Source organism: Nomia melanderi, chromosome 8 (genome assembly GCF_051020985.1).
Source record: "Nomia melanderi isolate GNS246 chromosome 8, iyNomMela1, whole genome shotgun sequence".
Classification (NCBI taxonomy): domain Eukaryota; kingdom Metazoa; phylum Arthropoda; class Insecta; order Hymenoptera; family Halictidae; genus Nomia; species Nomia melanderi.
The window spans coordinates 2,597,318-2,623,899 of NC_135006.1; the positions used below are offsets into that span (position 1 = coordinate 2,597,318).

Below are 26,582 nucleotides of genomic sequence, written 5' to 3' on the forward strand. Positions count from 1 at the left end.
TTATATCAGATCTTATCTGAGTATTTAAATGAGTATTTCACTCTGAATTTTAAATACACGTTTCTGTAGTCCTTCTGTATCTTCTACAATTTTTTTAAACGAAATAAATTTTCTTTTTCATTTCTATTTTTCTAAATTACACTTGAACAATTTTATTTTGCACAAAGGTCTACAGATTGGCGATCACAATTATACTTTTCATGCATTAAAGATGTATAAAAGTCAATTTAATTTAATTTTATGTGTTTTGATATTGAAACATTTATGAACGAGAAATAATTTTGTATCAGATTTTGATCACCATTCTGATTCCAAATTTCTACAGTTGGATTATTCAATTTTCTTTTATTTCTTTTACAAGAACAAAATCTAGTGAGAAGGAATTCATACCTTGAATCCTTATAATTTCCTTATTAGGTTAAAAACTAAACTTGGCTACACCAGCAATTTTAAAACTCAATTTATATCTACTAATAAAAAGACGAAAATTATTTTTCTATATGATTTAACCGAATGTATTCTTCAAGTAATAAAACTGCAGTAAGTATTTGCTTAAATTGGATTTCATTATCTATGTATTATGATTCTTTAATAAAGTAATATGGAATTTCCTGTATCCCAATAAAATATTTTACATAACGATGTTTCCCTTATAATTCTTTCAAATTATATTTCTTACAATTGGACTGCGAATTTTATATTTTCAAGGAAAATGCAGGCGTAAGACACAATAAAAGAAGAAGTGCAGTAAATGATATTACAATTTTATTTTACGTCTTAATTAATTTCTCGAAGGAGGCATAAATATTTTTAGAAAATTCCAACGTCGTGGAATTAGGTGTTTCGTGAAAAAGTGCAATCCCGAAGTCGCGATTGCATTCGACCGAAAAAGAGTATCATTAAAACAAATAATCAGATAAATAATCAATTTAAGATAAGATAAGGCAAATGATCAATTTAAGATAAAAAGAAAATTTGAATAGCAAATTATTTCTGTAATTCCTCGGGAAATGAAACACGATTAAAAAAAGATACGGCGTTGAAAGTAATAAGGTACGACGCGAACGTATTTGCAACGACGTCGTCCGCTCATAAAATTAATGGCGAGTCTGAATGATCATGACGAAACGCTTTCGATTTCTAATAAGCGTTATTTGGTTTCAATGTCGAACATAATCGAGAGGTGAACACTCGGCAGTGGCGGCGGCCTAGAAAGTCGCGATGAATTTCGCTGTCTTCGACGTCAACGGGAATTCGAGTGTGTATCGTTACGGAGTAAAATAATCACGCGCGTTCGAAATAGAAAGTACTTTTATACGAATTATTTCGCGAGATCGATTCAAATCAGTTCAAGTAAATAAGATCCTTGTTATTAGACAGTTATGCAGTTACCCAAATTAACCAACGATCGGACTTGAAAAAATCTGAACTCAAAATATATCGATATAGAGTACAAATTACGAGGACCAGCGATTAGCACTTAATCCAATTAAAAAAAGTTTTGAATTCTGAAATAGAAGATAGGTAAATGGGAGAATTCTACAGAGAATAAATGAATGAACGCAAGCAGTGAAAGGTTAGATCAATGAAGTTAGAAAGAGGATGGATGCTATGGACAATTTATTATAAATTTGGGTATTCTCAGAAGAAAATTGAGAAAACAAGTGATTAATGAATAATTTAGAGTGAACATTTCATGTATATTTTAATATGTCCATATACGTTGATCGACTGAAAACTCGATAAACGACGAAATAAAGAAATAAAGTGCAGGAAGTTTCAAGTTACTAAAATTCACCAGCGGGGTGAACACTTTTGCTTCGATAAAGCTGATCATAAAAGCAGATCATCACTTCTACAGGTTTCAATTCAGGAATAAGGATGGTAAGACCATCAGAGCCAGGAGACTTATGAAGCCAAGTTTTTTTCTTTTATTTTGTAATGATTATTCAAGCCGAGCTGCAATAAATTTTTCATTACACTTGACACTAATATACCAGCTTATTTTCCAATTACCTAATTCAGCGGAGATTCGACTGTGAGCCGAAGCGTGCAAGTTTCTCCGATCAGAGGACGAAAGTTAGGGGATCAGGTCAGCGAAAGTCGCTGAATCGCCAATCACGTTGCAGAAACCGAACCGCTAACGCCGAGGACGAACAGGCAGGACCAACCGCGAAATTCTGTGTCATGGTTACGCATTGCTGTCCGTATTCGATGAATCTCGCGGCGAAGTAGGCTGACTGTCAGCCTTCCTACGCGAGGATCAGCATCTCCCGGCTCGAAGTCCGAACTCTGGCCAGGCCTCTACGCTCTCTAGCTTCTCGTCTATCGTTTCCTCGAACGCGCGAAAATATCCGCGTAACGATGTGAAAAAAGAGGCGAACAGTTTGAAAAGAGGTCCAACCTTGTCCCTAATTAGACTAATTATTGCTCAGAGAAGCATGGAAACCCTCGTCGTTTCGATGTTGTTGCGAACGACGCAAACCCGGAGACTTTCCTGCTCGGGACAGTTGACCGAGCACGTACGACGAAATTTTTGTTCGGATCCCGCCATCTCGAAAATTCTGAAATGTCAACTAGCTTGACCTTTCACTGATGATGGACTGCGGATGAATTTTTAACGACTGCCCCAGCATTCGTCGGGGAACTTTGACGGACCTCTTGCCCTGGAAATTCATTCGGAGATTTAGCAGTCTCGTGCGAAGAACTTTTTCACCTATTTTACGCAGATGTGCAGATTAATTTTGTTTGTTAATCATTTTGTATAGAGTAATATATTTGAAAACAATCTAGTGTGTGTAATGCAATAAAATTATAGGTGTGTGTAAGACGTTATTGGCAATTTTAGAACGAAAACGTCTCGACGCGCGTGACACGTCTCTTTTGTGCAAGAGGTTAACTGTCAAATCAGTGTCTATAAAGGTCTTATGTAAACGCAGTGGTTTATTCATTGAAACAAGGACTGTAATTTCACGCCACGTGTAAAATATGTTCTGGATGTTGGAAAGTACGCGAAAAAGTTGTAAAGGGAAACAGAGTTGGTAACAAATTAACGCATACCATGATGGCTAATGTTCAGGAAACTGGGATGTACCAGCGACGATTTTCAGTGAAATTAACTTATATTGCTGCACGTTGGAAAATTCTAATTTTCTCGGGAGTTTCTCGCGAAGTTTCCTTTTGAACGCTAATTAATATTAATCGCGCCTGCTTGACTTCATCGGACAGACATTTTTAATGGACTATTAATGTCTGTTTACACTATTTGCACTATTTGCAGCACTCGCGTGGCAAGAATGGTAAGAATTTATGAAAAATATTTGCTGAGGTCAGTTAGGAGATGGTATGAAAGGAAAAAGTGAAGGCAGGGAACTGATGTTGATGATGTTTCGAATATTAAAATCCTTTTTTTTAAGAATGGTGAATAGAAAATGGCATACAAGCATTGAAATGAAACTAAAACCTCAAGAAAATAGAATATATGTCTATATGTCTTATAAAGGATGAGTCAGATTGATTTAGTTTTTCGAAGTTTTTGTGATAATGGCACTTAAGTAAAGATTTTGATACTTGTTCTTACAAAATAGTATACTGCACCAGTTCAGGTATTGTCTGTGATATTCATTTTTGTTGGTACATAATAGCACAGGCCATATATTATATCAAAATTATGTAATTCTTATGTCATGTTATCTTGCAATAAATATTCTAAATGTTGTCGAAAAATAACGATGAAACTCTAAGAGAAAAGAAAGTAGAACCTTCTTATGTAAAACTTCCGATAACAAATAACGCTATTCTGAATATGAAATTATCATACTTAAATTTAAAAGTTTATTTTGCATCTATACCTATTAACTATAACTGTCAGTATATTTATGCATTATTATAAATCTAGTTATAGTTGATAAATTCATTTACAAACGTCATATATGCCGGTAGAAACGTATTAAATAACGTTTCCATAATTTCTGTTTGAATGTCTTGGAAGATTTAGACAAGTTTCACGTATAAAAATAATTCTGTATTATGTCTATCAATTTTTAAACATTTCTACTTTCCTCCAACAAATTGTTTATAAGTAAAAAAAAATCGTGACCTTTTATAAAAATTACAAGTAGATTTCCAATGAAATGAAAATATTAAGAATTTTAAGCCATAAAAGACAGTTTCTTATGTTCGAATGTTCTTGTTGAAATTTAATTATAGTCCGCTGTAGAATAAAATATGTAAAAGAAACTCGTTTCAATAAAAATGTTGAATATCAAATTACATTAAAGTATTCTAAAAAAGTCGGAGACCGAGAATTTTCGGTTTTTTTAAAGGTGTCGTGTTCTTCCTTAAACAATATTGTCTGGCAGAGGTTCCGGCGTATTTTGGGTCACGCTCGGTCCACGGGAGTCGCTTTCTTCGTTCTTTTCACTTTCATATTTTCGTTGGGATTTTTTTCTTCTTCGGAGAAGAAGTGCCAGGTGTCTTTCTCGTGTTCTCTCTCTCTCTCTCTCTCTCTCTCTCTCTCTCTCTCTCTCTCTCTCTCTCTCTCTCTCTCTCTCTCTCTCTCTCTCTCTCTCTCTCTCTCTCTCTCTCTCTCTCTCTCTCTCTCTCTCTCTCTCTCTCTCTCTCTCTCTCTCTCTCTCTCTCTCTCTCTCTTTCTGTCTCTCTCTCTCTCTCTCTCTCTCTCTCTCTCTTTTTTAATTTTTAATGTATGTACGCTGACCCACATCTTCGATTTCGAATGGAAGCAACTCGTGTGCCCTAAAGCTGAACTTCTAATTTGTTCTCGATGCGTGAAAAATATGCTCGTGCATCGCTAACACCTGCTCTCACTTGTCATCGATATTTTCGATGTGGCGATAAATTAAGAATTATAGTTACGAACATAAAAAGGAGAACTTATAACGAAGAAAAGTAAAGATAAGAAGATAAAATTAACTTAAAAAAAGACATCAATTTGTTCGAGTTCAATCAGTTAATTCTCTGCCTTGCGACTTCTTCCGCGATTGTCTTTATTAAAGTCATATTGATTTTAATAATTTCTTAGGAAATGAAAGGAAAAACACTTTATGTTCGTTGGATTTATCGTAAAAGTTACATATTGATAGTAGAAACGTAATTTTTTATTTCAGAATAAAAAGAGAGAACGGTATTCATATTTATTAAACTCGAGAAGTTAAAATTGCAATCTCATATGGTGCTTAATTGAATTATTGACTTTTATCTGTAACCTTCGCACAGAAAATATTAACGTGATGCATTTATGGTATTGTAATTTTTGTAGGGCGTGTAGTTCTGTTTATATTTTAACATTATTTTAAAATGAGAGTATGAATTCTATCATTATTCTACAGTTTGCTTGATAATCCAAAACGTTAAGAACTTTAATAACTAAAAAATTAAAGAATTAAGAAATTAATGAAACCAAAAAATCGAAGTGTAACCGAAACGAAGAAATCGATCAAAATTACAGAAGCTGAACGTTATTATTTCAGTTAAACCTTTCAAGTATACATATCAAAGAAAGTCGTATATGACTGGTATAAGAAAGTAATTAAATCTGGCGTTTCTTTTCTAAATGAAGAAAGTACATAAGGTATATACACTTTTAATAATCATTTAAAAATTGCTTTTGTTATTAGATACAGTTTCCACTTATTACAAGTAAATTAAGCAGATTCTGGAGTAACATTTCTACGTTGTCTGCCACTAAATATATACCTCAGTACATACGTAAGTCTAATTAGTTAATGCTTCGTAAAACAACTGCACTTATGTTTAATAGCTCGTAAACAACGTTGAGATCGATTTATATGAATTTCTAAAGAATCGTTTAGAAGCATTATTCCATTTTATTTTTAATAGATTATTTCTTAACTAATTTATTTGCAATATTATATAGTCAAATATTTTTTACACTGTCGACTTCTTATTTTTCAATTTTTCATATTATTTTCCAATATGTTCAAATACACTTATTTATCCATTTCTTCTTTTACAATATCATTTGCATATGTAGCAAATTCAATGATCTTAACACTTAGCCAACCGAACGAGGAGATCTCCCACTTTTCACTTAGCAACGTATTGCCTTTCATTCCGTTTACTTTTTGTTGTGATTGTTTAGTAAGTCTTGAAGTGGGATTATTTGCAACTCATCAAATACGGTTCTTGCTTTTATAAAACAAAGTTTTTAACCACATTAATTGTATGAGTGCAGTTGAAGATAATGGGAGAGGTTGTAGTTATAGTTCTTTTCAGTCGGTTGCCTAAGTGTTAAGGTAGTTTTCCTCAGTATTGTTAAATATCGAATACTGCGCTAGGCTGATGATCATATAATAATAATTTCAGAAGCCGAACCTAATTTTCTCAATTTTTGTTCTCTGAACTTAACCCCATCCCTTACTCGTGGTGAGTAGTTTGATTAGAACTAACTATCCATTTAAAATATATTACATAACAGTATGATACCTGTTTTTTTTATAGATAGGGATATAAGTGGATCTCACTGAAACTCCGCACAATTTAATTTTCTGATAATTAGCAGGTACGCAATGTGTTAAATGTAATCTCTTCTAGCATTTTTCTACATTTAACCAGTTAACTGTGTTTGACGCTCCATTTTTCGATTTTATTACACGCAGAACGAAAGGTTTTTTCAACCAAATTCCACAGTTAACTGATAAAAAGGAACGGTATCTCTAAATTGGATAAACACATGTACGAATATGTATGTATGCCACGTATATAAAGGGTGTCTCAAAATTAACGCAAGATTTGAATTTGCCACCATTCGTGCAGTACAGTGTTGGCAACCCTATAAAAAAACCATTTGACAGCTGATAGTTTAGGGTTAGTAAAAATGAAGCGTTACACGATAGAACGACGTGTTATTATGGATTATTGAACAGCAACAAGTGGATGCCGATTTTTCGAACAAAATCATTTTCAGCGATGAAGCACATTTTCACCTTGATGGCTTCGTTAATCGTCAAAATTGCCGCATTTGGGGTTTAGAGAACCCACATGTGAATGTCAAAAAACAAATGCATCCTCAATGCATCACTGTTTGGTGCGGATTTTGGGCTGGAGGCATAATTGGATCACACTTTTTCGAAAATGAAGCTGGTCAAGCAGTAAATGTTACTGATGCTCGATATCGCGACATGATAACACAGTTCTTTCTGCCTAAATTGAATGATATTGATGTGGACGACATGTGGTTTCAACAAGACGGTGCCACATGCCATACAGCCCGCGAAACAATTCAATCACTGCATGAGACATTTCCTGGCCGAGTATTCTCTCGTCTCGGTGATAATAATTGCCCCCTAGATCGTATGATTTAACACCATTGGATTTCTTTTTATGGGGTTATTTGAAGTCGAAGGTCTATGCCAACAAGCCCGCAAGCACGCGTGAATTAAAGGAGGGAATTCAATGCTGCATCAACGAAATTCAGCTACATTTATGCAAAATGGTTATGGAAAATTTCGACAAAAGAATGCGTATGTGTCAGCAAATCCGTGGAGACCATTTTTCCTGAGTGTTATTCCATACATAACCCTATCCTCTGTATACTTTACGATTCAATAAAAAAACAACAATTCAAAGAAAAAAAACTGTGTTTTTGATTTAATTCAAATCTTGCGTTAATTTTGAAACACTTTTTACACGCATACCTACATGTCTACCCTGTGTACCCCGACTTACGTCCTTTTCGACTTACATCGTCCACTCCGGAACCAATTAGGACGTAAGTTCGGGGCCTTACTGTAGAGCACGGTGCTCGCGTAACGGCGTAGCGGAGGCGACGGAATCGCAGGTGGAATTGCTTATTATTCACGCGGCCGATGGCGCAATCAGAGCCTGCCGATGGACTCTCTATTTCGTTGGGCTGGCGAGCGTCCTGTCATGCTAATCCGCCGTTTCTAATCCCCACGAGCGTGCCAACGTTCGTCGAAATGGATCACGGAGCCGTTCGCGGGCTCGGCTCGTTCCAATTTTCACTTTCTATTCTCGCGGCTGGGTATCGGGAACCGGCCGAGCACTTATGGGGAACCTAACCTTCCTCTATAAACTTCGTTTCTACATTGCTAATTTCGTTCTGCAATTAACCATCGAATGACAGCACAAGTCCATTTAGACACATGTTATCGGAGCTAATATTAGACAACCACGTGGCAAGTTGAATTGAGGCAGATATACCGATTATGGCTTTGCTTCGATGATGTTGGTCATCGTGATTATCTTTCTTTGTTCAGAGTTTATGTTAACTCTTCTGGCTAATTAGTCTGACCACGTAATTGTACGGTTAGGTAAACTGTGTATGGTACTGGAGCTATTGTACCAGTCGAATTGAATGGTATTGATTTTCTTGTAATTATTGATAACGTACGAGCGGTACGTATACGCAATTAAAATAAAAATAGAAAATCGGAAGGAGAGCGAAGGTAGAAAAAAAAAGAGAAACGATTGTAATGAAGAACATAAACAATAAAACTTTAAAATTGTATTAAGCGCAGGTTTTATTTACAGGATGATGAATTTATTTGTGAGGAAATATATGGAATGTTATGCACGATTTTGAAAGTAAATGCATCGAAAGTCAAAAAGGTCCTTACAGTAATGGTAAATGGTGCATTTGCCCTAGTTATCATGAGCTGAGGAGCTGAGTGAAGCTTTTATCAGCTTGGGTGACAATAGACTTGGAAACCACCATCATACTTCAGCTTAAAATGCGAACAGTTTACGACAAATTAAGAAGTTAAATCGCTACTTATACTCCGTGCATCGTTTCTATTCGATTCAAAAGAAAACCTTGTTTTCAGTCATACTTTTTCTTCTGATTCTTAAATTAGTGCAATAACTTACTTGATTTTTTCTTAAACTACAAGATATATCATTTTTCTGTAAGCATACTTTAAATAAAATTAATATACTGTTTCACCGCTTCGTACACATATTTTACTGCAGTTTCCAGTGATAAGAAGTCGAAAAGAACAGTCAGAATGCAAAATAATGAAAACTATTCATTACTAGTACGTAAATATTTAAAATTGAAGTCCGATCAATTTAATCTCAAAAACGAGATTGAGATCACTTTTTAATTACAAATATTTACGTAAATACTTTTAAAGGCAAGTAAAATCCATCCCACAGTTTTTTTCTATTTTTATTTTCTACTTTTATTTCTACTTTCTATTGTCAGTTTTATTTCTTTACTTATGTTTCTGTCATAGCCAAAGCTTTTATTCGAACGGAAGTACGAAGTGACTTTTACCGATACGGATACCTTGATCCGTGAAAATCCAGTAGTCACCAGTCGAACGAAAGAGAAAATGAAAACTCACTGAAAGATGTAGTGGAATACGAATGACGAGTCCAGCTCGACTTCCTCGGTTAACAGGTTAAAAGGCAGAAAATAAATCGCTGGAGAAATTACCGTCGGCGTACGCTGGTGGCAGTGCTTTCAGGAAAGGCGCACCTCGAGTACCCCAGACCGGATGTCGGACATTGTTGCAAGCCCCGGAAGGTGTTCTATACTTGCTTGGAGGACATGGTCGGTCCGGTTTGATTCTGCAAGGAGCATCGCCGGACTCTGGCCTATCCTGAAACCTGGAACACCAAACAAGACTCGTATTGAGGCAGTTTCCATCGAGAAACGAACTTTCCAAGTGAAATTATTCAAACGTACAACTCTTTTTCTTTTTCTTTTTTTTGTGCCTCCAACTGTACATACAGTTCCGGAGATTCGTTTTCGTACGATATCGAGTTTCACTATCAAATGACAACGTTTTCAATGGATTTGATACTAGTTGTGAGTGAAACGTTAGATGGTATCTTAACACTATTTCTACCGAAGGTGTCAAGAGACACATTTTAAAATTTTAACCTGGAATTATTTTCTCGGCTTAATCATTTCTCCTCAATTGAATTTTGTACATTTCCTATGGTCAATTTTGTAATCGTTATTGGAAAAGTCGAAAGTCAATTCAGAATGTACGACTAACTTGGAAAATAATTTTAAATTAGAAATCTTGACACCTTTGGTAGAGATAGCGTTAATAGAGAATTATTCTATTAATTTAGTAATAGTTTACTACTTTATTTTTATATTATATTTTTATTACTTTATGCTTCAGTCATATTTTTGGTATTATTTTGATAATTATAATTATTTTAATGCAACTTATTATTATATTATTATAGTTGTATTGCTATTTACTATTCTACTGATTCTTTAAATGACTATTACATTAAAAATATCGTTACCTTATAATAGGGGACAATGACCTATGAGAAGTCATCTACTCTTCTCTAATCATGTATAACTTTTATTGTTTAAGACTGATAATCTACTTTTTCAGGCTAGTAATTATCATAAATTGAAAATTAGTATAAATAATGGTTACAATCACTATTAGAGTAATTGTTATAAATTATAACTTGAGAACATTGCAAATGATTGCGTACACTTTATAAGTTTTAAATTGATAAGAATGGCGAAATTGATTTAATTTCATTTGAAATGAACAGTGAATTAAAGAATAGTAGATTACTGACATGCTATTGTGTATAATCTATAAGAAAATCCTTTAATTTTCTCTTCACACTGTATATCTAACATATATTTATCGTTGATCCTGTACGAAAATAACAAGACTAATAATAAGAAGAAATGTAATTGAATAATTCTTTACCTCGTCTCCAATAATAATGGAAATTGAAAATGAAGCTATAATAGACCAGTTGGGCAAATAAATATTTAGCTAGAATTAGCGATCGGTTGAAATGACAGTTTCGTAATTTCTTCTACTCATTGTCAGTGACTCTTTAGAACTCTATGGTAAATATAAACTATCGTAAAACATAGACACCCACTTCTCTGATTTCATAGCCTTTACTCGCTACTTACGGTAGAAAGCATTATCATAGAAAATCCATACTTTTCCCAACTGTATAGGATTCGTGTAAACTTTATTACTAGCCAACGCATTTCTCGTAAATAATGGACATATGGAAAAAAGAGAAAGAAGAAGTTTTATTAAGTTTTATAACCCACTTAATGACGTGCATCAACGTGTATAGATATATCATGGTTGCAATATTTTTCGAGAAACGAAGGAGTCCTTTAATTTGTTAACCTGTTAACTGTGGAATTTAATTTCAAATATTTCCGATAATACTCGCAATGAAACCAGATAATAAAGTGTACACTCGTTAAACGCAGGACAAATGCATCTATAATATATTCAAACGAAAAGCTAATGCGAAACAAAGAAGAATTATATGTTTATCTGAAAAAATAAATAATTTAGCATTGAAAGAAGCAGTATCATTTCGATTTTAAGATGACGTGTATACTCGTCGAACACAGTTAACTGGTTAAATGAGGTGCCACATATTTTTCGTTTCGAAAGTTTTAATGAGTTAATAAAACACCTCTCGAACAGTAATAAAAGATATCAGCACGTATACGTGTAGTGGAGATAATAATCTAGAAATAAAAATATTATTAGAAAATTGATACGCGTGACAATTATTCACAGTGACTGTTAAGGTTCAATAGATATGACAGGCTTTAATTTACAATTAAACTGATTTTTTCGGTAATAAAAAGATCTCATTCTTTCTTCTGAGATATTTTTACTTGTAAAATTACCATTCAGTTGTACAGTAATGTTAGAAATACCCTATACAATAACTATTAATCTAGGTTACGCAAATATCACACTAGGTTAAAAATTTACATTATTAAAAATACAAAAAAATATTAATTATTACATGCGACAATAATGGAATTGTAAATATGCCATTTTTTATAATAAAGATAGAAACATAATATTAGAAAAGTTAGAATGGCCCATACTATAGTTTTTACTTTACAGTTACAATTCAAATCTCAAGAAAGACGGTTTTATAATTTGTATAAGAATTCAAAATCGTTAGTTTCAGTGTTAAAAAGATATTTGACATTTGTTTTAGTCATGACACTGTAATTACCAAGCATGAATTTGCTCTAAATGATAATTTATAACTGTAACAACAATCAATCGCGGTCAGGGGTCGATAAAATTGTTAAAATTTTACATTGGTTATGAAATAACTGTAATTTTACGACTATTATCTCTTCTGTTCCGAGAAAACTGTTACAAAACAGAATGTATCGATTGGAACTCCTATTCCACAGACTTCTGTACAAGAAACCTTTCTTTTCTCGAATATAGAAAAAAAATTCCATTTAAACAGGAACATTTGTTCTGCTCTGAAAAAAGTTAAAGCCATGACAAACAGATTTCTTGGAAATCCTCTGGGGTAGATAGATCTAAAATTGAAACCTTGAACCGTTTAGTGAAGTTCTATTACATAAAAATTACAATATGCTTTATCTTCTATATTTATCTCGCTTTCGATTTCTTAAATAACGCTAATGAACAAAATATTCCCAGCTTTTATGTTTCACCCTTAAATATCCTTTAACAAGAAAATGATCCCCCAGAACTTTATTAATGGAATATAAAGTAGCCGTTAAAACTGAACTGTTGCAACAGAGTTAACATAAAAAGTTAACGTTTTGCACTCGATAGTTTTTCAATGTTCAATCGCCTTTCTCCGTTACACTGTCTAAAAGTACCACCCTATCGATTCGTAGAATCAAATTAAGTTTATTTATTTGTTTTCCTTCTAATTATTTATCTTCATTTTAGTTATTACCTGCTTAGAAATGGAAAAACCGAACGATCGCGCTATTTACAATTTTTTATGTAACAGAAAAGCGTAATTCACTTCCTTAACTAAAAGGAAAGGAGCGCTGTTTCACTTTTCGACAGAAATTCTGCAAAAACCCGTGGCACTTAAATGGTTAAAGAAAAATCACATATAAGTTAAAGAACAAAGCTACTTCATTTCATTTCATTCAGGTGTTTCACTCTGGAATTCGGATGACGTGCAGTCAAAGAGTTAACCAGTTTTGCAATTTTTCTCTTTGCTTTTGTTTCCGTCTCCACTAAGCAAAATTTATCATCTAACTTGTCTATCTGTCTTCTGTAACCAATTATTTGACTGGTTACGACAGGAATAAATATATGTAAAGCACTGGTTATAATAAAAGAAAAAAGGAAAAAGAACGCTTTCATTCAATCCCTGATCGGGTTGTTTCACGAGTACACACGGAGAATTCGTGAGGTTCGCAGCCACGTGCAAAAAAAAGTGACCCTGCAATTAGAACGGCCGCAGGCGACTTTCTATCCCGGGTGAGGAAAGGAGCGGTTCAAGATCGCCGAGGCAAGAAACAAACGATGAGTCCGGCCGGAATACTTCGGCTGAGCGGCAGGAAGGAAGGCCGTTCCACGATAGTGAAACACGGCTCGCGTGATCTTTCGTTTACTGACGCACGGTAATGCCTGCCTTTCGACGAAAACCGGAGGAAAATTCCAAATTTCATACGGTTTTCATGAAAATTGGTATACTTATATTTTTGGAGTTGCTGAATCTGAATATTTTATAAAAACTGCAAAACATAATGGCGGATCTAACATCACTGATGTAAACAATTTTGAAGTAAATTTTTGTAAACATTGACTGTTTAACTTTTGACAAAAATTATATAAAAATATGGAATTTAATACTGAGAATTAACAGTGGGAGTATTTACAAATTATTCAAATCTTACACGTGATTTTTCTCATCCTTCAAATGAAATATGTTCCAGATAATTTAAGAAACGAACGAAAATGATAAAATTTATGCGATTAAAACATCAAACTTAATAGGACGATATATAATACACTGTTGATCGATCACGACTTAACTCGTGTTTGTACTTGCATTAGCTATTTCAATTGTTGAAACGCAGGGCGATATAGAATATCGCAAAAGCAAAATATTCGAAGTTATTTAAAAGATACGTTTTAGATTGTTTCACTTTCATATTTAATTACGGAATAATAACCAGCGACACGAGACAGCTGCTGCGTAAAATTTCCGGTCAACAATGTGTTAATTTGAAAACGTTTTTGGAACGATTTTTTACTTTTAAATGGATTGTTTAACTGACCACGCTAAACAAAAGTTTTGTCAAGTTACACCATCGAAAATAGTGTTAAGTAAGGTTGTAACAATGATTTAGATAAATTTCGTTATTTTATATGACATTTTTACAAATATGTTAAACTTACTAATGCCAGAGATATTTGTGTAAATTTTCTCAACGGGATATCATACTAGACATGTTACTCGATATCAGGAATCTTGTCCCAGCGTGAAACTCGGTGACACTCACCTTTGTTTTCCTTCCGGTTTATTGAAACGTGACCAAGATTTATGGTTCACTGAGAAAGGAATTACAAGGGTAAATTCAAGGACATTTTACTTTATTTTTATGGTTAATATATGATTATATGGTCTATTTTGATAGTTAAGTGTTTTAAATAAGACATTTTTTTTGGGAAGTTTTCCCTGGCACATTGGAGGTACTCTAATTCTCAAGATATTAAAAGATTTGAAATATCGTTACCTTTGACAATATCTCAGTAACCAGTCAATATATTTAATAATTTTATGCGATGTCAGGTGCACTGAAGTGTATACAATAAATCTACAAAAAACGCTTCTGCACACTTCGAAAATTGAATATTGACCAGCTTTTCGTCGAATGGCACCACAATGGTCAATTTTCGGACAAAATGGGGTAAAAATAGGAAGCCGCATTTTCAATTTCGGATGAGAAAAATAACTTTAGAGATTTGAATAATTCGCAAATACTTCCATTTTTTCGGTTATAAATAAGACGAAATAAAAAGAAATGTATCAGTTATACGCACTAGACTGTAATAAATCAAATCACATAAAAATCTCTAACTTTTAACCCTTTGCACTCGTATGTCATGCTGGAGATGACAAAACAAATTTGTTATACTTTGTTTGTGATACTCTAAAAAGTATCTTTAAAAAATTATAAAAATTAAATGTTATTACAATAATCTGTAAGTGACTTTAATTCATTTCCCTAAAAATAAATACAATTTTACACTCAACAGCATTCAAGATAAATCGAGTGCAAAGGGTTAAAACAATTTTTTTTCTGTTTCTATGCCACTTTGTGCAAGAATGACCACTGTCAGGCGCGGCAACGATATGGCCGGTAGTGACAGCGACGCCCGCGGCCAGATGCCGGTGGCAGGGACCGGACAACCTTCTCGAGGCTGAGGAAAGGGATTATAAGTACCGGTAATGGTCAAACGTGAAACCTTCCTCGTGGGCGCGACGCCGCCGGTGCCTTTTCTCGGCCATGAAAGTAAAAGTTCGCCGCGAGAAAAGGAAAGAAAATGGAGCAGGAAGTAAGCGAGCATATCGGGACCGGCCGGCTGTCATGCAAATCACGCAACGGTTCTTAAACGCGCGTACTCACTCGGTATTACAACGCTGTCCTAACAGCGAAAACCGTGCAATTATATTTCGATTTCTTCCGAGCGGTTATTAATAGTAGAACTACCGAACATTTAACACTAAAACTACCGAGAAATAGGAATTACTTATTTCCGATTTTTTTAAAAATTAGAACAATATGTTTCTTGAGGTTCGAAGAATTTCCTGGTTTTGTATCTGTACAAATACACGAGTTTAATTAAAAACCTGTGGCAAAAACGTCTTCATTGTTTAAATACTTGCAAAATAAACATTCTGAACTGCGTGGATTTGATTCGGAAGTTTTAGTGTTAATACCATTAATATGTATTCGCTATAAAAATTGTAACTGATTATTTTCAGTTTTTTCAGACATTCATTATCTTTTTTTTATTTCCTAAGAATCTTTATAATTTGTTTGGTGGTATTTGTTAGATCGCATCTTGTGTATAAAACCAAGAGTTTGAATATTGACATAGCAGATTACAAAAATATTTCCTACACACCACCTAAGAGATTGGTGTGTGGAATATATATATACGTAGCTAGTGCGTTGGGGTGGTCACTCAACCTTGCACTACGTAGATAAGATAGTCGCGTTTCTGACATTCATTATAGTATTCAAGTGGAACTATTTATTTTCAAGATCATTTTGAATATCTAATGCTTTCAAGATTAAACAATTATAAAACTTTGTGTGTAAGTAAAGTAAGTCAAACTTAATATATTGTGATTTTTGTTTCATACGAAATTTCAATTTTGAAGGCATAAAATTACCCCTTGAAAAGAATGCAGATTTTCCTTTCTCGTGGATTATCTGGAGAACAATAAGAGGTAGCGAAGAGGATTAAACAAAAATTACATTGTCCTTTCACATTCATAAAATTGCGAAATAAAATTTTTCAGAACGTTAAAATTTTTCGAACTACCCCCACTACTAACTCTTAGAACTGATTTTTTCATTGTGTATGTTTTCCTTTATAATAAACAATTTTCGCCACAGTTGCAAGGTCTTCGTTTTATCATTATTCAATGCTTTACTTGAATATAATAAATATAAGAATGAAATGGAGGAGAAAATTCTAAAGTGTTTCACACTTTAGAAATTTTAATGTTAGATGAACACATGGTATAAGAGAAATATATGCGAAGAAGTGATCATACATAAGCAAATACGTAAGGATAGAGACGCAATAAAGTCGTTATTAAATATTTACGAATGAAAAAAGGAAAAAATAAGGAAACGGAACTATTAATGAGGAAATAATACAAAGCTTGTGATGGGTACCAGTTATTTAGCACTAACAGTTTAAAACGCATTGCGTTCCTTGTGCGTATTTCTCAGTGGTTAAAAGAAATATATTCCAAAAGCCACTTTTTGAAGATAATTTTATAGACACCTAAATTTAACTACAAAAATGGCCATGGTTTGATTCTATTTTAATCATGATGACCTTTTGAATAATTAATTTTTCACAGTATTCATTCTGTATATATGTACATACATATATACATACATACATACATACATACATACATACATACATACATACATACATACATACATACATACATACATACATACATACATACATACATACATACATACATACATATATATATATATATATATATATATATATATATACACATTACAAAATTCCTCGGTGTGCGAACGTTATTTATGCGTATCCATGATATGTACTCAGTCAATGTAGTTTTCATTATAAATTCGAAGAAGCGAACGACCTTCGACATTTCGGTCGCGGAATATTTATTAAAACGTGCGTAGATTAGGTAATCCCGCGATCAGAGGCTGGAAAAAGTTTTGCTAGGATGAATGAAGACTAAACCTACGTAGCGTCCTGTTCCGTTGAGTAAGAAACGTTGCACACTCGTTGAGTAAGAAATCCATTTATTGCCATTCGATCGAGTTACAAGTAAAAGGTCATCTTTTCTCGTAATAAATACCGATGACAGGTTCGTTGCTTTTCAATTTTCTTCGGAAAATCTATTCTGACGTGAGTAAATACCATGTTGAAGAAAATTTTTTCTACGTATACACGCAGTTAATCAATCTCTCAGTGTGATTACCTGCGTAAAACATAGACTGAAGAAAATGGAATTGAAAACCGATTTTTATTTCTCTTGGAATAATTCGATATTTCATACACAACCGCACTTTAATTGACACATTTGCATCGGGCAATTTTTTCTAAAACTCTCCTATAACACGGGGTATTTTAATGATGTAAAAATATTCCAGCATGTGTGTATTAAAAAAATACACTAACACAATATTAAAAATTTGACAAAACATAGAAAAGTGCAGTTAATTATTTTGTCCAGAGAGTGAAGCATATTTTAAAAATAATAAGTGTCTAACAGTAATAAATATAAGCATTAAATACTAAATAATATAATTTAAAAAATGAGTAAAATTGCTTACTTGGATTTTGTGTGATAGGTAAACCTCTCGGCTTCGATTCCTGCACGAGCTCGCGCCTGCAGATCGTGATCCACGCCGTAGAGATAATCTGCAATACGGAAATACTTATCACACTTTCAATCTTCCCACGTGGTCTTTGGAAAGACAACTGAACAGTGAATTCGAATAAGGGTCTATGCTACATTTTGTTAACAATATGATTCTACAATCTCTCTGAAGATTATTTTAGTGTACACAGGTTGTAAATAGTGTGACTCCATTTAATGATGATATAACGTTGTGTATATGTTATTGTAATATACTATATTAAACATTATATTATATGTTCAATACTTTGACTAGCAAATAAAAACTCATCAAAACTTCTATGCAGAAGAAACAGTCTTAATAAAACGGAAATGAAAGAATGTTACCAAGAAAATTAATGTTTAAGTTTATGTAAAAGATGGTGTCACCGATATTCAGGTGATGTGGTAGTCAAAGTGTTAATATAATATAATATATATATAAAATAAAATACAAATAAGTATAATAAAAATAAACTATAATATATAAATATATTAATATAATATATTAAACATTATATTATATTATATCATATGGCCTAACATAGACTCCTTTTCTAGATATTTATTCAAATATTCAGTCTTTGTTCGCTTACCTGAAATATCGAACAGGTTGTTCGACGTTGTGATTGCTAGCGTCACGAAAGCTACCGCAGACAGCAGTCCTAAGCTGCATCTGAAAGAAAATTTTGTATTTAATCAATGCTACTGATCGACCAAACCGTTGTAAATGTTTTTTTTATATTTATTCAGTATTAATAAAATACCAATGTACCCTCGAAACGATAGATGTTTAACACGTTCATCGGTGGTGCACAACTAATTTATAATAAATTATTATAAGAAAACAAATCAACGTTAATAAGTAAATTATTTACCAAATTATTAATTTGCATTTATTCACAATTAACAACTATAGAGACGTTACAAAGGAATGAACTTCGACATTATTTTTGCAGACATTGTTATTATTACGATCTATGATTAAACATATAGAAACGACTCAATGTTAGCACCAGTTCTATGTTAGTTGCTTCAAATCGAACCTTTCTATTAATGCGCTTGTTAATTATTCCTACTCTAAAGTTAATATTTGAATGTTGAATATTTTCTTTGTTGACAAGACAAGTTTGTTTCAATATAGTCCACGTGAAGTCAGTTTATTATTACCTCTTCTATAAAGCCGATGTGTATTTTACGAAGTTGTATATATTTATCATTTTGAGAAAAATAATGCGATAAACCTGTAATACGAAGTTTCAAGGATAATCGATGTACGATGGAAATCGATGCTGATTTTAAAATGATCGCCAAATGACTCAACAAATCATTAAACATATTAATGAATAGCTGACGTTAATTCGATAAATTATTGAAGTAATATCCTGATGCTAAACTCATTCATATGCATTATTTCTCTGAAATGTTCACATTGTAAATGCACACTGAAATAATGTATCGTTGTCATTACAATTTATTTGGCAGTATTAATATTTTGATTTGCCCGAGTCTCGGCAATTTGAAACTTTTGAAGTTCCCTTAACAAATCGCTTTCAGATTGGAAGAGAATCACAAGTTGCTCGTTAAAGTTCAATTTTTATTTGACAATAAATTCCTTCCAATAATAGACGTCTATCCGTTATATGCCACTGGTTTGCCCTTGCTTTATCACGTCAGAACCGTTCCAGAACTTTTCACTTCGCGTTTGTAATCATTTTTATCGAAAAAAGAATGAATGTCTTTTATTATAGTTGAAACGTCGCATATACTTTTACCACAGCTCCATTAGATTACATGAGTTTTGTTCAGTTGGATTTATCCAAAAATACAGTTTCTAAAGCCAATAGACCAAAATGATACTAACTCTTAATAAGATAAAATTATCCTATAATGTATTTTTTTCTGCTACTTTTTAATATAAAGCATTACCACTTACACTCTTTTTTAAATCATCGACGTATTCGTCATCATTGGTGTATGACCTTTTCCATTTTCCAATTACTCTTTACTACCACTTTCGAAAACGTGATGTTTTTTCCATTAAAAATCCATAAAAAAAGACATTACTTATAGGAGATGACCTACTATGATAAACATTTCTATAATAATCTCGTCTAATCATCTTTGAGTATATGAAAACGTAAAATTGTTCGATGACACACAATACAAGTACAAATAATAAACAAAATAATTATTTCTAATTAACAAGTTAAAAATTGCCAGGACTTCGAATGCCTTAGCGTGACCCTTTAATCTTGTCCAACGCGAGGAAACGAGAAATAAACGGAGAGACACAGAGCGGGGAGAGAGAGAGAGGCATGCAGGCAACGAGAACTCCTGTCTATCGTAGCATTAATCGAAACTTGGTAAAAGTCACGTGTCAAGTGCACCCTACTCACTCCAGATCTAACGACTCATAGTAAAATCATTGGACCGGTAAATATTGCGTGTGTGTTATGCGTGGCAGTGCATCTGTCAATCACCGGTTCATCCTCTAATTGAAAGGGACAATTGTAGTACAAAACTCAGCGTTACACTACATTGAGTCATAAGTAGACTGGGGACTTTTGTGCAAATTAAACCTTCCACAACGAGGTTTGTCTTTAATAATATCCTTTCTTTCACTAAGTATATTATTGCAGCTGGTAAACTTATGAAATATTTATGGACATTCAAGTTTTTAATTGTATAATTAGGAAAACAGAATTACGATGGAAAATGGATTTTTCTAAGAAATATTATAAAAGGCACTGTACTTTGGATGTTTTATGTATTTCTTTTGTGTCGCACGTACTCTGTGTAAATTTGCAATTCCGTATTTCTCATAAATGCTTAAAAATCTGCGGCCTAGTTGTAAGTAAGTCTTATAATTCCAGCTTAACTGGTACTGATCTTTCGTGAAAGTTATAATGTGAATTATTCTAATACATCTATTATGTTCTTAACTGGTTGGCTTGTAATTAGACCGTGGATCTTTGAGGAAATTTGAATTGTTGGGAACATAATTAGAATAACAGAATTAGGATAGAAAATAATTCTTCCTAGCAAATGTTACGAAGAGCACGATATTTTGAAGATTTTATATATTTTCTCCTAATGCATACAAATCTGTATTCTACTTGTAATATTGTGACAAACTTATGAAGATCTCAAATGGAAGATTTGTTTTAACTCGAATTATTACACATTATATATTAAATATTTTAATTCTAAATATTATTGTTTTGTTATTAATTGCTAAAGTCTAGAATAGGCGTAGACATAGAATGCAAGGAATTCTTATTCTATTTCTATTAAGGATAATTCATAAATTTATAATGTAAAAAGCTTCATTTTTGACAAGAGACTTATACTCAAATCGGTCCTTATTATTGAATTCTTTTTATCAAAATATAATTTTTTCCAAATAATTATTCAACCAAATATTTTATTTTATTTATTACTTAATTCTAGTGAATATTAATTTAAAAAATTATTAATGAATTCACAAAAGGGGACTTGATGAATTAATGCAGTATTTAATCTTATGACTTATTTGTTGTTTTTGTTAGAGTAACTATTTGTCTTCTGTATTTATTATTTTTATTTTGCACAGAAAGTTCCCTGTACTGCTACCAATCGTAATTTTTATTCCTTTGCGATCACATTGTTACGCGGAGAAGAATCTTTCCCAATAGAGCAATCTTTTTCCAATTTTTCTTCCGATAAAGCCACACCAGAGAATGGCTTCGGATTTTGACTGAGGCTGTTCGTCTCCATCTATCCGCTACCTTATTCGAATAATATTCTCGTCGGTGACCTATTTCTCATCTCTCGCAGTCAATTTACTACGTATTATTCAGTTATTAGGCGAAAGCGAATATTCGATTTATTTCATACATCCACCAACTAAGCATATTAATTGTCAATAAAATTAATATAAAATATTATTGCCAGACCAGCAGAAATAATGAAAATTCAATAAAATTTGAATATCTTAATATATTCTTTTTCCATATGTTATTACAACAATTAAATAACATTTGTATTGTATTTGCAATAATTGATTAACACTTTCAATAATTACTCAAATAATTTCGGTTTATTCTGGTGAATCTGTTAATGATCGGAATAGTATCTTTCCCAATCATTGTAACCATCAAAAATGTAATTTAATTGTTTTTTATTTTCTACATTGGAGAAATGTAACTTCAGCCTTAGGGTTATTTAATTGAAAATTCTGATTTTTAAACATGTTATTTTCTGTGTGATAACTTTAGATGTATTCTGTTCTATTCTATTGTCAAAATAAATAAGGTGTAAAGGACAGTCGTCCACGTCACTTGCCAAATATGTATTATAATCATGGAATAAATTTCTAGTGAACATTGTAAATTATTGTATTTTACATTGAAATACCATTTGTTATTTGCTTATAAGAGGATGCAAATGCTACTTCGTAACATACTTTTTATACAAACGTACAATTCTTTCTCTCTTTCCGGATTTCATACACACGGCACATCTTTGTCGATTTAATTTCATTTTTGATTGTTAACTGCAACTAAATTCGCCTTCCGAGTCTGTATATTCACTGCTTTCACTTGTACTTTCAAATTCTTTCGCGGTAATATCTCTAGTTGTCGAAGCCGTACCTGTCAATGATAGAATTGAACTGCATTTAGGCGAATTATATCAAACGGCGTTTCTGATGCACAGTTGAAATTCATTTAACAATTTAAGTGTGTTAATGTGCAAAACATAATCATTACGGTTTATGGGCGTAAAGTGAATCAGCAAAAGGTACCCATGAAAGGTGATTAAATCTGAAAAATTAACTCCTACATTATTACAGCATTAAAACTGCGGCCTCCAGAGTTAATTTTATTACTTGTTTCTCAGTTTATTTTAATTTTAAGCGTATATTATATCATTCTATTTTATCATTTCTTTATTATCATAAATTTTGTATATAACTGTTGAAGTAAAATGTAACTCTACAAGGACTAAGAAGAGAACGTCTCAAGTTCATCGCAATATGAAAAACGTGTGATTATTTATCTTTTGCAGAATATTTAGAAAAAATGATTATTTTACTATCGCTTCTAGATGAGTAACGGTATTATTCATTAAATAATATATCACAAAGAAATTGGTTATGCATGCATACAACAATTTAGTTTAATGTCAAGGCTTATGTTTTCAAAGATTAATATAGATTTCTAAAAAGGTCGTTCGGTAAGTTTTATATAGTAATAACGTCGTTTGTACATGTTGTTCTATTTAGACGTAAAAAAATCCATTTATAAATATTCTCATCTACTAAACTGTTGCCATATTTTTACAATATATTTCTATGTTGTTATTTCTGTATAATACTTCTATTATTTATTTATATTATATTTTCATATTATTATTCATACATTATATTTCTATGTTATTATTTTTATATTATATTTCTATATTATTATTTCTATATTATATTGTTATATTATATTTCCATACTATTATTTTTATATTATATTTCTATATTACTATTTCTATATTATTACTTTTGTATTATATTTCCATATTATTATTCCTACATTGTGTTTCTATGTTATTATTTTTATATCATTTTCTATATCATTATTTCTATATTGTTACTTTTGTATTATATTTGTATATTATTACTTCTATACTTTATATTTCCATGTCACATTATTAAATCTCTAAAAAGAAAGCATTTCGTTGAAGGCCTCGTTTCCGAGAAAATCGAGTTTGAAAATTTATTGGACACGCGTGCGTTTCTACTCGCATGAAGTAGAAAGGGAGAGTCGTAAACAGACACGGTAGCCGATTCCTATTCAAAGGCACACGTGCCCGGTGAATTTTTTTCTTCGGACTTTATTCTTGGTCTCCGATTATTATCTTTGTTTCTGGAATCACCTATTCTGAGACACTCTGAGTGTATGCTAATGTCGACTGAAACATAATGAGAGTGGTCAGTAACACTGCTACAAGAAAGATAGAAGAAACCGCTAACTACTGCCGGAGAATATAAAAGTCAGTTACCTCCGGTTTGTGTATTTGATTTATTGAGAATAGTTAGTATCACTGGAAGATGACTGCATGAGAGATTGTTCTGTTTGACGTGCATTATTCGATAGAAATGCGATGATTAGATCGCGGATTTGTAAGAAATACAAACGTGAGAAATATTATGTAACCAAAACGGTTTGCGTCTTCGATCAATTTCGAGAAAGACTTTTATGAAACAATATACAAATTTCTGTCTCGTTGGGAAAAGGTAGTAGATTACTAAGGTGATTATTTCAATGAATGAAACGTTTCTTTAATTATTAATGTAGAAAACCATGCGATCTTTTTTCGATATCTAATTACAATAAAACACAAAATATAATTAAATTCATTCTACTTTTTACTTTAATGTTAAAATTATTAACAGAGGAAGTAAACTTCTATATATTATATTTTCAGTTTTCAAGGAAATTTAGGTTAGTGATAATGTGCAATGCTTTACATTCGTTTACTTTTACATTTCTTATTGTTACATTCTTCACGACTTGCCATATAAGAGAAGAATGAAACGAAAATAATGAAACCGTGGTTCAGCTATTACTTTAAAACATTCCACGTATAAACATTTCCAAAAACTATAGCAACACGAGTGAGTCACATTAGTGGGAGCAACATGAGTAACAAGTGAAGTGGAAAGCAGATTTATCTGGAAGTTGAAATCTAATGACGCACAAATTATTTCTCGAAATTACACCTGTTTATTAATCAAATTCGCAGAAGTATAATATCCGCCATCTTACTGAATTTCCGATTAAAAACGATTAATACTTCTTACAACACATGCATTAACTACTCGCGTGCATAAAACGCTAATTATCTTGGCTGCAACTGTCCATTGTCCATAATGCCACATACACTGTGATTACATCGTTAGCAAATGTCCATGAGCATTGCTCGTGTCACGATTGTCCCATTCACGAGTGTTAATTTCAAATACTTAAGTAGGCACAAACAGAATCTTTATTAACCTCTTGCCTTACGATTCATTTTGTCTCTCCTGTTTATGCTTATTCTATGTCATTTTGTCGCAACTTTGTGGATGGAATTGCTACAAAGAAAATTGAAGTATTACACGTTCAATGAAATTTCTTACGAAAATGAGAAAATTATCTTGGTTACGATACGATAGATTTATAAAATAAATGATAAAAGCATGTTTCGCAGGGAGGGTACTCGCGAATGGGACTTACCAGTTTCACTAAAGAGGTTAAACTGTCGAATATTCCTAAGATCCAAATCTTTCAGAAAAACAAACGTCGAACACGGTTTTAAATGATTGCATTAAACCGAAAACTGTGGTAATTTGATATTTTCATAAAAATATATACTTTAAATAATAAAATAAAATCCAGGTGGACTGCTTTCTTTTTAGAAGTTCTGAATTCTTGAAATTCTATAGACTGCAGAAGTACAATCATAGATTCATTCGTCACACAGTTTATTTGTGCCATACAGAACCGAAATGTAGAACCGAAAAACAGTTATAGAGGCCATATAATACCGATATAATATCGGTATTTCATTGGCCGAATAAGTTGAATGTCGTGCGACGATTTTGATGTAAATCTTTTAAAGATGCCAAACGAAGATGAACGGCACAAGGTCGAGAAAAGTATTTGATTCTCAGACGGTGCGTCACTATTCACGATTCTATCCCTCTGATTCACGCAACACAATTGTTCGATTTTTAATCGCTACTCTTCAGTTTTATCTTATTTCGACACGTGAAACTATCTACCTTCTAGATATTTGTTGTCATTGTTCATCGAAAATCTGCAACTGTCCTTTACACAGAACACTTGACAATAAGTGGTAGAAAGTTTGAGGGATGATTCTTTATCAAAAAATACCGAATTTTGTTTTTAAATTATTAAGGAGCTCTTTCTGAACTCTGACAATGCACCCATAGTTGCATGCGTGAGTCAGATCGGTATTTACGTGTGCGGACGTTGACATACGACAGAGATGAGAGTCTGACTCATGTGTTATTAGTGGACACTACTAACCCTTTTCGCATACAACTCCCAAAATATCGACTGTGCAGTATTTCTGTCGAAATCACGTAATTGATTCCTGCATATTAATTTACACAGAAAATAAACTTCCCTCTTTTTATGTGAAACGAAACACATTTTACGATAAAATACAAGAGAGAGTGTAAAGTTACCTTCATTTACTAGAAAAATATGTATCGGTAGTAACAGGCAAGATTGAACGTTGCCCTAACGATCCTTAAAAATAAGTTTTATTTTTAGGAATGAGGGAGAATAATTTAAGAATTAACGTTTTTAAATAAATCGTTATCGCAAAACATGGTATAGACATTTTCTGCGTGTAATTTTTCAGATAATTATGGTTATAGATTGACAGACGTTTCATTTTTATAGTTTTCTATCACTGAGATAGAACAAGGGAATCCTACTTTTAAAAATTCAAAAAATCACTTTGTCTGTATATTTTCATAGACTGACATTTTGACAAAATTATTCAGCAGAATTGATATAGAAATTTGACTAACTGGTGATGTTATGACATTGCAAATGAGTATGTAATTCTGTCGAGGTTTTCAGAGGTTTTGTGCAATCGCAGTAAACCAAGTTAACCCT

The 26,582-nt window shown here is 32.5% G+C and overlaps 1 protein-coding gene across 1 annotated transcript in view; it reads right to left on the reverse strand.

Annotated features, from left to right (window-relative positions):
- LOC116426555 (uncharacterized) overlaps positions 1–26,582 on the reverse strand; it is a 41,759-nt gene that overhangs the window by 7,073 nt on the left and 8,104 nt on the right. The window contains exons 2-4 of the mRNA XM_031975652.2: positions 18,513–18,592; positions 17,852–17,939; positions 9,440–9,612 (exon numbers count right to left, since the gene is read on the reverse strand). Of these exons, the coding sequence (XP_031831512.1) occupies positions 9,440–9,612; positions 17,852–17,939; positions 18,513–18,592 (341 nt within the window). The remainder of the gene's footprint in view (positions 1–9,439; positions 9,613–17,851; positions 17,940–18,512; positions 18,593–26,582) is intronic.